This window comes from Chrysochloris asiatica, unplaced genomic scaffold (assembly GCF_000296735.1).
Source record: "Chrysochloris asiatica unplaced genomic scaffold, ChrAsi1.0 scaffold00101, whole genome shotgun sequence".
Lineage (NCBI taxonomy): Eukaryota > Metazoa > Chordata > Mammalia > Afrosoricida > Chrysochloridae > Chrysochloris > Chrysochloris asiatica.
In genome coordinates, this window is record NW_006408619.1 from 11,403,876 (window position 1) to 11,417,429 (window position 13,554).

The 13,554-nt window shown below is 44.5% G+C and overlaps 1 protein-coding gene across 2 annotated transcripts in view; it reads left to right on the forward strand.

Moving 5' to 3' along the window:
* Nucleotides 1–8,640: 8,640 nt before the first annotated feature.
* Nucleotides 8,641–13,554, forward strand: part of ZSCAN2 (zinc finger and SCAN domain containing 2) — a 31,637-nt gene continuing 26,723 nt past the window's right edge. The window contains exon 1 of one of the 2 annotated variants that reach the window (XM_006867152.1): nucleotides 8,641–9,031. In XM_006867152.1, coding sequence (XP_006867214.1) covers nucleotides 8,641–9,031 — 391 coding nt within the window. The remainder of the gene's footprint in view (nucleotides 9,032–13,554) is intronic. The other variant, XM_006867153.1, reaches the window with a different exon arrangement.

A 13,554-nucleotide genomic window follows, 5' to 3' on the forward strand; every position in this document is an offset into this window, starting at 1 on the left:
GTAGTGAGGTTGGCCCAGGATCGGACATTGTTTCGTTCTGCTGTGCATGGGGTCGCTATGAGTCGGTTCTGACTCGATGGCACCTGACAACAACAACACTACCTGACACCTCTCTAGGCTCTGAAATGCTTTCCTTTCTTCATCTAGCATGCTGGCTGTCTGGACAGAATCTAGAAATATTGCAGGTGGAGGAAGTATTTAAGACTTAATTTAACTTGCTCCTTTGTTGATTGAAAGAAGTCTTAAATTCTGAGCTCCTGAGATATTTCCAGCAGCCATGGATTAGCACTTGACCTCAAGGTCGGTTTGAATGGCAAGGTCAGTGGTTGAAACTCACCAGCCACTCCTTGGAAACACTCAACAGGGTCACTCTGACTTGGAACTGACTTAACAACCTTATGGAATGAATGTGCAACCAACCAGAAAGTGGCTTTGACATCAAGTACTACTGCCCCTTTGTGATTGCCTTTCAAGTGATTTCATCAGAATTAATTGACCAATGTGAATTTTTATGAACTGTTCAACTGTAGGAAAATAGAAAATGTATTTCCTTTTGTTAGGTAGACATGGAGTTTTCCTCCGCAAAGTCCAAGACAAGAAAAATCATAGTAATTTCTGCTTTGATAGCTCAACATTTTTATTTAATCAATACAGAAGAAATAGTTCTATGTAACTTGATCTTCTGTCTAGTCTTGTCAGTAACCCAAACTGAAAACTTTGTAGTGACAACTACCAAAGAAACACACAGTAAAACATTTTATTTCCAAATGATTGACAGCCATGTTACTACATGCATTCCATGTAAAGAGCTATTGTAACTTGATGTGGTGCTGTGGGTTGATGAACTGTGTTGAAAATTCAGTTTAAACTGCAAGGTCAGTGGTTCAAGCTCACCAGCCGTTCCTCAGAAACCCTATACACGGTCGCTATGGGTCGGAACCGACTCGACGGCACTTACCAGCAATAGCAACAGGATTTTTCCTCTTTTTTTTTTTTTTTTTAAATAAAACATACAAACAGCTATTAGCATTGCCCACAATGCTCAGCAGTTGTGGTTAGCTGCCACACCCCTTGTTAGGTGATTGAAAGAACACAATGTTCATGATAATATGGATGTTGTGTGTGTGTGTGTGTGTGTGTGTGTGTGTGTGTGTACACTCATGCCTTAACTCAGTACTGGTCACCTGCAGTTCTTGATTTAGTCTGCACTGCCATCTAGATTGTATTGTGCATCTCTAGCTGAGCTTCACCCTAGCAAAAACAAAGTTGCAGGTACAACAGTGTAAGAAAGCATTCCTCTGGAGGAGTGTTTGATCAGGTGGACCCTGAGCCATCTTTGGACTTTCTTTGGTACTTAGCATGTGAACAAAATGTGTGTTCTATCAAATAGAGCAACAACAACAAAGAAAAGAGAACCAAGTGCTAGCACATCTTTTGCCTCTGCATGTCATAGTCGTTAAGTACCGTGGAGCCGGTTCCAACTCATAGTGACCCTGCACAGGGTTTCCAAGGCTGTAAATCTTTACGGGAGCAGAATGTCTCATCTTTCTCCTGCAGAACTGCTGGTAGTTTCAAACTGCTGACCTTCAGGTTAGCAGCCCGATTCATAACCACTATGCTACCAGAGCTCCTTATCCGTGCAAATTGTACATTGCTCACGATAACCCATCCTACAACTCAACTAGGATGGAATTCTGGTAATAGTCAATGTTGACATTCTTGATTGGAGTTTAGAGAGAGATGTGAGACTTCTAATTAATGTCTTATTTATGTTGATCAGTTTTTGATACATGTGTTGAATCAGAAACTTATATAAAGTTTTTTTTTTTTTTAATGCTAAAAAAATGCTATAAGATTGAGCAGTTCAAACCCACCAGTTCATTCCTTGGAAACCCTATACAGGGTCACTATGAGATGGAACTGACTCGACAACACTTAACAATAATATTTAAATGGTTATTTTCCAGTCACATTCAGAGGCCCTGACCCAACCAGCAAAACGGACACATACTCTGTGTGCAAGCACACGAAACCCCTTTTTTACTCTTGACATCTTCTTTTTCATTTATCTCCAGATCCTGCACGGTGTCTGCCAAGTCACATACCCTCCCAAATGAACAGATCAGCATTAGACCCTGATGAAATTGGGGAAGGAGAGTGGAGGGGCAGTATCAGCCCAGGTGTAAGGCCAGATGAGTGGTATCCACTCTTGGTGCTTGATACACTCGTTGGGAATTGTTGTTGTTGTTATGTGCCATGGAGTCGGTTCTGACTCATAGCGACTCTGTACAGGGTTTCCAAGGCTGTAAATCTTTACGGGAGCAGAAAGCCTCATCTTTCTCCCTTGGAACAGTTGGTAGTTTCGAACTGCTGACCTTGAGGTTCACAGCCTGATTCATAACCACTACACTACCAGTGTAGAGAGGCAAAAATGAAAGTAGGTTGGATTAAGTAAGAATGAGGATCTTGAGAAACTGGAATAACCTCCTCTACAAAGGCCTCTTACTTCTGCCCTTGGTGAGCCCCTCCCTTCACCCTTGGCAGCTCCCACAGGTCCCTCTGCCTCAATACCTGGACCTCACCTGCTCAGGCCCTAGTCATGACCAGGTGTTATGGAAAGCAGGCTCTTTCCACCCCAACCTCAGCATCTTTATCAATCCTCGATGAGCAGGAATTCCTGAAGGTTCTAGGCTGAGGATTCCTTAGGGTGAGGCACTTTCTCATTCAGTATTTAAAGACAGGTAGACAGGGACACATGTAGTTTCTGTCCGTCCATTTTTCCTGATAGATCTTTAATCACAGGAGTAGGGGAATTACCTTTGTGTGGGGTACTAGTAAGGAAAGCTAAAGGAATCAGAACCAATTCCCTTTCAGCCAGATGCACTAAGAAAGTAGGCAAGTGATTTAGACTCAACCAACTCCATGCTTTTTCCCTAGACTTAGTACCCTGAGTGAGGAAAGCAGGGAACTAGAGATAGCTGTAATATCGTCAGGGCTCATTGTGGGAAGTGGGAAGACTGGACCACTTTTGCTAAGAAATTGTTGAGTGGTTTGAGGGACTTTCCCTCTGTAAATTTCTTGGTTCACAGCCATTTTCAAGTCTAATCCTTCAGTTCCCATCTACTCTATGAGTTCCTTGATATTCTTTCAATAAATTCCTTCTACTTTGGCATCTGTAGTTTGTCATACTGTGATAACTTGTGTGTTGTTACGATGCTGGACACGAGGCCACCAGCATTTCAGATACCAGCAGAGTCACCAACAGGTGAACAGGGTTCAGCAGAGTTTCCTGACTAAGACAGACTAGGAAGATAGGCCTGACACTCCCAAATATTAGTTAATGAAAATCCTGTGGGTCACAACAGGAAGTTATCTGATATGGTGCTAGAAGATGAGCCCCCTGTGTTGGAAGGCACAGTAGGGACAACAATGGGCTCTAGAATACCAGTGACTGTGGAGATGAGAATGGTTTAGTTTACTGTACACGGGATTGCCATGTGTCAGAGCGGACTCCATGGCAACTTACATCAACAGTTCTCTGAATCTTTCAACCAAGAATGTTCACAGGTATAAGCGAGTCCCCGTCACCCTGTGGTTTCACTGATGGAGAAAGGAACCTCTTGGAGGAGCAGCTCTCTTTGTTGCACTAGGCTTGTCTCACTGCTCCAGATAGGTAGGTCTTAAGGTACTTGGCTTGGGTATCAGGTCTCCTCTCAGTAGGTCCATTATGCTATGAATTAGTCTTGCTCTCAAATTCACCTAGAATAGTTGACATTGTTCAGGATGGATTTTCTGGAAAATCAAGCAAAAGGCCGAGATGTCTGGCCTTAGGACTGTCCTGTAACAAGAGCGTGCCAGTTCCTAGGGTGAAGGGTGATGAGTTGACTTTGGATAAGAAAAGAGATGAATGGACTCTTTGGATTGCTGGAATCTTTCAATTGTAGTTCCCAGGTACCAAACAAATCTTTTCCCTTATATGCAAATTTTCACTTTTGGTGAAGATGGACAAGTGAAGAAATAAATATTTATTAATAATCCCCCCAAATCATTATTTTCACTATTTTTTTTTAGAACTCCTTCTTTAAGTATGTTGACCAATCAATGGAAGATTGACCAGAATTTTGCATCTAGCCACTGCGTACAAATTTCTCAGACTGGTCTAGAGGTGGTGCTATTTGCATGTGGTCAGTTTGGACTAATAAATTAAGATGCTGCTAAGGAACTCTGGTTACGTAGTGGTTACGTTTCGGGCTGCTAACCTCAAGGTCAGCAGTTTAAAACTACCAGCTGTTCCATGGGAGAAAGATGAGGCTTTCTGCTACCATAATGATTTACAGTCTCAGAAGCCCTATGCAGTGTTGCTGTGAATCAAAACTGACTCTACAGCAAACCACCGCCACCACCAAGGAGTTCTGGTGTGGCACTGTAGGATAAGCACAGGACTATAGGATCAGCACTGGACTGTGAACCACAAGGTTGGCAGTTCAAACCTACCTTGGGCCACCCTATACAGTGTCGTTATGAGTTGGGATCAACTTGATGGCATTTAACACCACCAACAACAACAACCGGAAGGTTGATTTTTCAAACCCACCAGCTGCTTCTTGGAAATCCTTTACGGGATCACTATGAGTTGAAACCGACTCAATGGCACTTAACAACAACAAAAATAGCAACTCATGTAACAAACAAAGGGATGATTTAAAAAGATATATTCAAAGGGATTTTAAAAATAAGCCCAAAAGGAAAATGGGAAAAGGATATGACCAATCAGTTGATAGAAAATAAGATTGAAGCCATCAATAATACATGAAAAATGAAAGTTTAAACAAATGCAGTCATTTTGTTCCCTGAATGTGGGGGAATGCCGGGTGTAATGCAACAGAAAAACATTTAATAAGTTATAGATAAGCAAGAACGGCACAATTTCAGCATTCCTTAACATGTCTGCTTCTAATACGTCCGTCTGGCAAAACACAGTATTTATATATGTTTTGTAAAAGCTAGTAGTCATATCTACACATTCCATTTCCAAAGCCAGGGGTATTTTGATCTGCCAGAGGAACAAAGAACGTCTGTTTAATTAGTTCTAAATTTTATCTAACACAAGTTCTTACTGGAGCTGTACGTTTTATATGCCAGCTGCAGGCAAGTCCAGTTCTTCAAGACTGACCTCTTTTGGAATGTTATATGTTAGAATCTAGCAGTGTTAATTTTGGGGTCTGGGGATTTTATTTTAATTTTACATATATATTAAGGCATCAATTTGATTGGCTACACCTCCAGCAAGTACTCTATATAAACATACACATCAATTCTATCACACCTTTGTGTTCTGTATAAACATATACATTGCTTCTATCACACCTTTCTTGTTGTTAAGTACTGTGGAGTCAGTTCTGACTCAAAGTGATCCTTAGAAGGGGCTGGTGAGTTTGTGGTTAGCAGTCCAGTGCTTTATCCTACAACACCCACTCCAGGACGCCTTTAAGAATGTCTTTTTCTCCATTCTTAGATTTCCCACTCGAGTTCCCAGGCAGTTTCTCACCTGTTTTCATGCATTGCCAAGCTCCCATCTCCTTCTCACTCTCCCCAGAGTGCTGACCAGCACTGCCGTAAGTACTAAAATGAAATCTAAGGACTGTGTCTCTGCCAAGGGAGACGATGTTAGGGCTGAGAAAATAAAAGAGTGGAAAGTTCAGGGCCAGAAGAGACGGACAGGGCTTTCCTCCAGAAGTTGAGCTCGTGCTGTTGTTTGTGTCCTTGAGTCTGTTCCGACTCACAGCGACGACCCTTTATAGGGTTTCCGAGGCTGTAAATATTTAGGAGAGCAAAGCCTCATCTTTCTCCCGAGAAGCTGAATACTACATTAGAAAACAAAAGGACATCGAGGGCCGTGAGCCAGTGTTTACCTACAAATTGTGGGGAGGAGGTGCCAGACTTGGGTGATGAGGGGTTTTGTTGCTAGGATTCCTATTCCGTCTAGGTACTGCTTTCCACTGTTGAGGAGGCTAACAATACTACTTGGTAAAACAGGTAAATTCACTGCTAAAAAAGATCTTCCAGTCCGACAATCTTTTACTTTTGATGGAAAAAATATAGCAGCCTTAGAGAAGTGAAATGACCTGTCTCAGGTCACAGTTATGGTAAAAACTGGGGCCTTGAAGGCTAGTCTGCAGATTTTCGGGCGTAGGACTCTACTCGGGCACTGCTCAGACTGTCAACTCGAACGTCCGTCCGCTCCCGCACCGCCTTGGTGGACTACATCTCCCATAATGCTGCCGGCCCATCCTCCCTCCTGCCGCCTGTCTGAACGCAGTATCCGCCAGTAGAAAAACAGGATTTCTAGGGGCCATTGTCAGCCACCAATGAGCGCAGTGGTGGGCGGATCTCTCCCGTCCATTGTTCTAGGTGCCCCACGGCTGGAACGGTGGTAAATCCCGAGGGGCCGGGTCGTGCCCGGGGGCGCATTTGGTCCTGAGCAGCCGCCGGATCAGGATCTGGTCTTCTGAGAGGTGAGCCTGGAGAGACAGAACTGGAGCCGCGTGGGTCCATGGGAGTAGCCCAAAGGGAAGGAATAACGGGCCTGGAGCCAGCGGCGGGCAGCCCTGCTGGGGGAGGGGTGTCGGGGGCGCTGTCCGCGTCCCGCGGGCGGGGGACTCACCGATGTGCGTATCGGGCTCCGCTCAGCGACCGTACTGGACTCTTCTTCGGTTGAGAGCTCCTTACAGATTCAGTGTGGCGGGCACAAGGTTGGAATTGGAAGGGACATTCGACGACATCCCGCGCAGCCTCCTCATTTTCCACATAAGGAAACTGAGGTTCAGAAGGGGGGCGTGACTTCCCCGGGGTCAGACTGCGAACTCGTAGCTGACTAGGAACAGATTTCTTGGACTCCAGAAAAAGAATTCTGTTTTACCTGTTTTTTGTAGTCGTTTGGGAAAATACACGTTTGAGAGCTTCGATTTTCCCTCTAATTCTTTTTTCCTTTTTCCTCCTTTCTTCCTATTGCTACCCTTTTGGGTGGTTGTCTTTATGATGTGAGAAATCGACAAATAATTGTTTATTGTCTTGATAATGTTATTTTAGAACATCTGTAATGCCGTGCTTTCAACCTTTTTAGAGCCTGTTTTTTTCCCCTGTTGTGTGTGTGTATATTTTTAAAGGGAATTGAAGCCATACCCTACCTCTGGGTTTTCTGATGTTCTGTTTTTGTTTTTATCTGTTATCTTCATATTATGCGGATTATTTTCAGTCATCAGTTATGTGTTATATTTCCCAGGATCATTTTTAAAGGTATTTTCAAATACCTACAGTGGAGTGCACAGATCTTAAATTTCGTATCTATTCTAGTGTGCAACCATTTCCAAATCAAGATAGGGAATTTTTCCAGCTCTCTTCTTAGATTCCCATCCCAGTCACCACTCCCCCTAAAGTAGCCATTCTTATTAATTAGGACAGCTTAGTTTTAAAATACATTCTACTGTACACATGTGCTATCGTTTCTTAACCATTTCCCTATTGCCCGGTCTCTGTGCCTTCCTTGTCCCCTTAACTCCTACCCACCTCCCCCATTAGAAACAATGCTACCTAGTGTCCTTGCAAAGAAATTTCTTCTGTTTGCAGAGATAGTTCTTTTTTTAAGGTAAATTCTCAAGGGGTCAAAACTGGTTCGAAGAGTATGTTGTTGTTGTTAAGAGCTTTGGTTGTTCAGTTCTGACTCATAATGACATAAGAAGCCACTGGTGGGTTTGAACCGCTAACCTTGAGGTTAGCAGTACAGTGCTCATCCTATGGTGCCACACCAGAGTATAAGCATTTTGAAAACTTCATACTTTAACATAAGGAGCTCTGGTAGCGTAGTGGTTACAAATCAGGCTGCGAACCTTAAGGTCAGCAGTTCGAAACTACCAGCTGTTTCACGGGAGAAAGATGAGGCTTTCTACTCCCGTAAAGATTTACAGCCTTGGAAACCCTGTACAGGGTCGCTGTGAGTTGGAACCAACTCCATGGTACATAACCACCACCACCACCAGACTTTAATATAGGGTAATAGTGTAGGTGAGACATATTCTTGCTTCCAATGAGGCTCAAAGGGTCTTGCCATCTGATCCATTGCTAACCCTTGAGATGTCCCTGTACGGTAACAGGATGGGGGTTATCTTGGCTTAGTAGGTATCACTGAGGTGGAATGTAAGTTGTGTGTCAGGTTGAAGTCACCCCAGTCACTCTGCAGAAGTCTGTACTGACTTAGGACAGAATAACTCAGTCCTAAATTCCTGGGAGGGCTCTGAATTTCTCATACTCAGTCTTTGATCTTTTGTTTAAAAAAAAATCCTATACTTTTGGAGTTGTGGTGCTTCTTTTGTCAGACAGAGAGGTGTTTTCAGGAATCAGCCACTCTTGCTTGAAGAGAAACAGGAACTGCTGATGAGTTGCCGCTGTGAGAGTCAGTTGGTGGCCTGACTCTGTTGCGGGTGAACGGTTGAGGACGGGTGAACGGTTGAGGACGGTCAGTTCACTGGTTCTCATTGTCTTTCTTTCTTCTCAGCAGGACTGCTTGTTGAAACTTAAGGAGGAGAGTGGCTGGAGAAGACAGGTTCAAGGCAGAAAGCCAGAGTGGTTGCCTCAAGAACTTCGATGATGGCTGCGGAGATCCCGAGAGTGACCGCTCCCCTGAGCCCCTTGGTCCAGATACCTCAGGAGGAGGAGGTCACCACCATGATTCTGGAGGAAGACTCCTGGGTACAGGAAGCTGTGCTGCAGGAGGATGGCCCTGAGGCTGAGCCCTTTTCCCAGGCTGCTGGCAAGGGCAGCCCCCAGGAGGAAGTGGCTGAGGAGCCACAGGGTGCACTCTCCCGCCTTCGAGAGCTCTGTCGACGCTGGCTGAGGTCAGAGGTACACACCAAGGAGCAGATGCTGACTGTGTTACCAAGGGAAATTCAGGCCTGGCTGCAAGAGCATCGTCCGGAAAACAGTGAGGAGGCAGCGGCCCTGGTGGAAGACCTGACCCAGACACTTCGAGACAGTGGTGAGATGCAAAACCTCAGAGGGAGGGGGTGGGAGCACCCCTCTGAGAGGGAGGAGTATGATGCTTTCAGAGGACAAAGTAGTACCCAGTGGGGACCACTCCCTGTCTCCCTGCTGTCATCCTGATGAGATGGCAGCTCTACTCTGGGGCAAGTCTGCAGACCATCAGCATGTTTGTCACCCTCTTAGCACACTACTGCGTGCAGAGGCAGCTCCAGAATTTCTGAGCAGGAGTGACTTAGAGGAAGGGGACTTAGAGAACCTTGGCGCTGCATGTGTGTAGTAAATGCAGTTTTTACTGACTTTGTTGATTTAGGATGACTTAGGAAGCTGATGGAGATTAAGGGAGAAGGCAATGAAACCCTATAAACCACGCTTTGGCACCTTCATTGGTTAGTTATGTAATAAACATCCAAGTATTAGTAGTCCCAGCAATTAGAAGAAAAAAAACCCCAACAAATTAGTCAATATTTTCAAAGTGATTAGGAAATCAAGATAAATGACAAGTAAACCAGCTAATAACTAGGGACTTTCTGTGATAAAAAGTTATCCTGGGACCTTAAAAGAGTAATCCCATACTTGAGCTCTTTGCAACAGTGGACAGATCTGTCTCTTATATTACTAAGGCATTCTGGAATCCCAGCATCCCACTTCTACTGTGCAACTGTTTTTCCCTTCTGGTCTTCAGTTGTCAACACCTGATTACCAAATACTGACTTCAGGTCTACCTGTCATGGGGCTCTTTGTGCTGATGAGATCACAAGAGCTCAGAGAAGGGAGCACAAAGAGGGTGGAGAAGCCATCAGAGGAGGCTCCACGAGGAGGAGATGGCTGCAGATGGAGTGGAATTAGGAAAAGGTTCAGGGCAGGGACAAGGGTATGGCAGCCAAGAGGAGCTATGTTAAGCAAAGGCTCTGAAGGAGGAACTAGCATCGGCTTTTTCTTTAGGTGACAGTGAGGAGTGCTGAATGGAAAGTGTGTTTTTAGAAAGTGGTAGGAAGTGGAGTTTGGGGGAAGGGTAGAGTGAGAGGCTTGGACAGATTGTCATTGGCCTTAGCAGGTTCTTAAACTAAGGCCCAGGGGGCATGGGAGGAAGCTGAGTTTGGTAACAGGATGTAGGTTTGATTAGAGTAGGGAGAGGCTCGAGGCAAGAGAGCAGCCAGGAAGCCACCCAGTCATCCGGGTGTACAGTGATGTGGTCGGGTGGCGACGAGGGAGAACTGGGGACGAGGAGGAGACTGGATATGTCTGAGAAAAGACAATGAGTAAGAAAACTTAGCAAGCTTTAGTGGGCTAGGCAGTGTGCTCAACATCTAATGTGTAAAGTTCAGTGAACTCCACCGTCTTGGGAGGTAAACAGGATGATACCCACCAGAGAAGTTCGGCTCCCTTCAGATCATGCAGCAAGGTGAGGCAGAAGAGAACCAGATTTGAACTTAAGTGTCTGAAGATGTGGCCCTATGGTTTTATGCATTTCATCACTTGCATGGTGTTAAGCGTTAGTTCCTAGTGGGGCCTTGGAAGCAGGGGATGCAGATGAAGAGTAGAATATAGGTGACTGAGAAGTATCTAGGCTGGAGGATTTGACAGACCGGGAAGGGAAGGAATATGAAGGAAAAGAAAGTGGGCTGGAGGCAGGGATTGTGACATCCCCCAGGGACTAGGAGACAACACTAAAGTTGTGCTCTTAAAAAGGGACGGACAGTAAGGGCCTCTTGTGAGTCCAGCCCTTTGCTGGGCTTCTTAACCTGCCCATCTCCCTAACAGTCCTGGGAGGCAGAGGGATTGTTATTTTTCAGATGAGGAAATGGAAGTTCAGCAAAGTTGAACCACCACTCAGAGTCACCTAGCTGGTAAGTAGTAGAGCCAGGATTCAAACTCCAGAGACGTTAGGTTTTATTTGGAGTCCTGGTGCGGTTCTGTGGGTTAGTACGCTGGGTCACAAGGTTGGTTTGGACCACAAGGGTCGGTGGTTTGAATTCATCAGCCGCTCCTTGGAAACCCTATACAAGGTCACTATGAGTCGGACCCGATTTGATGGCACTTAACAACAACAAGGCTTTATTTGAAGCAAAGAATTTGATTCTGTCTCTGAACTTTTCCTTTTATTCTTCCTACTGAAAACAAAAACTCTCATCCTATTTCAAAACTTTGTTTTCTTGCCTCTTGATGGCTATGACAAGTTTATAACAGTTTCCAGGAGTCTCGCCATCCTCACTTGTAAGGAGGATTCTGGCACTACTTCCAAGACGTTTGTTCATTTTTCTAGCAGTCTGTGCTAATTTCACTCTTCTTCACCAACACCATCATTCCAGTGCATTGATTCTTCTCCCATCTTCCTTTGTCCAGCTTTGACATGCACATGACGTGACTAGAAATAACATGGCTTGGGTCAAGTGCACATTAGTCCTCAAAGTGACATCTTTACACTTTAACACATTGTTTCAAGAGGTCTTTTGCAGCAAATTTCATCACCCTACCCAGCTCTCCTCGGAAACAGAGTCAGAATGGACTCGAAGACATTTAGCAACACTAACAGCAGCCAGCCCCAATTCAGGCTTTGCGTCAACCTCCAAACTGAATGTGCCTTCAGCCTTTTCCTCCACTGCAGCCCCCTCTGGTCCTACCAGAGTGACGGAGTGGGGCCCTTTCCTGCTTAAAATCTTCATGCATTCCCAGGTGCCAACCAACTCAAGCATGACCTCCTTGCTCTGCTTGAAGTTCTTGGCCCTTGGTGATCTGGCCCCTCTCCTGGCCTCCGGACTGTTGTCCCTGCTCCAGTCAGCAGAGCTTGCTGTTTCATTTTTTTAATTGTGAATTGAGTGAAGGTTTTCAAACAAGGTTTACAACAATCATATGATCTGATTCATTTCAGTGATTACAGTTACAACAACAGTTGTCCTGCTTCTTCCCTGTGCTGGTGGTTAGTTAGGTGCCATCGAGTTGGTACTGACTCATAGCGACGCTATGCCCAACAGAATGAAGCACTGCCTGGTCCCGTGCCAACCTCACAATCATTGCTATGTTTGAGCCCATTGCTGCTGTCACTGTGCCAATCCATCTCCTTGGGGGTCTTCCTTTTTTTCTCCTACCCTCCACTTTACCAAACAAGATATCTTTCTCCAGGGACTGGTCCCCTCCTGACAATATGTCTAAAGTATGAGAGAAGAATTGATGCCTTTGAGTTGTGGTGTTGGAGGAGAATATTGAAAGTGCCATGGACTGCCAAAAGAACAAACAGATCTGTGTTGGAAGAAGTGCAACCAGAGTGCTCCTTGGAGGCCAGGATGGCCAAACTTTGTCTCTCATACTTTGGACATATTGTCAGGAGGGACCAGTCACTGGAGAAGGATGTCATGTTTGGTAAGGTGGGGGGTAAGAGAAAAAGAGGAAGACACCCAACAAGGTGAATTAGCCAAGTGGCAGCATCGATGGACTCAAGCGTGGCAACAGTAGTGAGGTTGGCCCAGGATCAGGCAGTGTTTTGTTCTGCTGTGCATAAGGTCACTATGAGTCGGTACCGACTTGATGGCACCTAACAACAACAACAACAACAACATGAGAGATGATGTCTCACCATCCTGGCTTCCAAGGAACACTCTGGCTATACTTCTTCCAACACAGATCTGTTTGTTCATTTGGCAGTCCATGATATTTCTAATATTCTCCTATAAAACCATAACTCAAATCCATCAATTCTTCTATAGTCTTCCTTATTCACTGTCCAGCTTTCATATTCTTATGAGATTATTGAAAATACCATGAGTTGAGTCAGGTGCAACTTAGTCCTCAAACTGACATATTTGCTCTCCAACACTTTAAAGAGGTCGTGTGCAGCAGATTTTCCTACTGCAGTATATCTCCCTGTGGTTACCCAGGTACAAATACCCTCTTTTAAACTCATACGTTTGTGTGGCATATATTAATGTATATATATCCCACTCTTTGAGGCACTGCCCAAGAGCAAGGCTCTGGGAATTGATGGAATACAAATCAAAATATTTCAACAAACTGATGCAGCACTGGAGACACTCACTCATCTCTGCCAAGACATTTGGAAAACAGCTACCTGACCATATATGGAAGAGATCCATATTTGTGCCCATTCCAAAGAGAGGTGACCCAACAGACTGCAGAAATCATCTGACAATGTCATTAATATCACATGCAAGTAAATTTTTATTAAAGATAATTTTTAAATGACTGGGACAGTACATTGACAAAGAGCTTCCAGAGGTTCAAGCCAAATTTAGACAAGGACGTGGAACAAGAGATATCATTTCTGACATCAGACAAATCTTTACTGAAAGCAGAGAATACTAGAAAGATGTTTACCTGTGCTTTACTGACCATACAAAGGCTTTCAACATCATGGATCATGATAAGCTGTGGATATTATGGAAAATGGATATTCTGAAACAATTGTGCTCATGAGGAACCTGCATATAGATCAAGAGACAATCATTTAAATGGAAAAAGGAGACATGGAATTGTTTAAAATCAGGATAGGTGTGCATCAGGGTT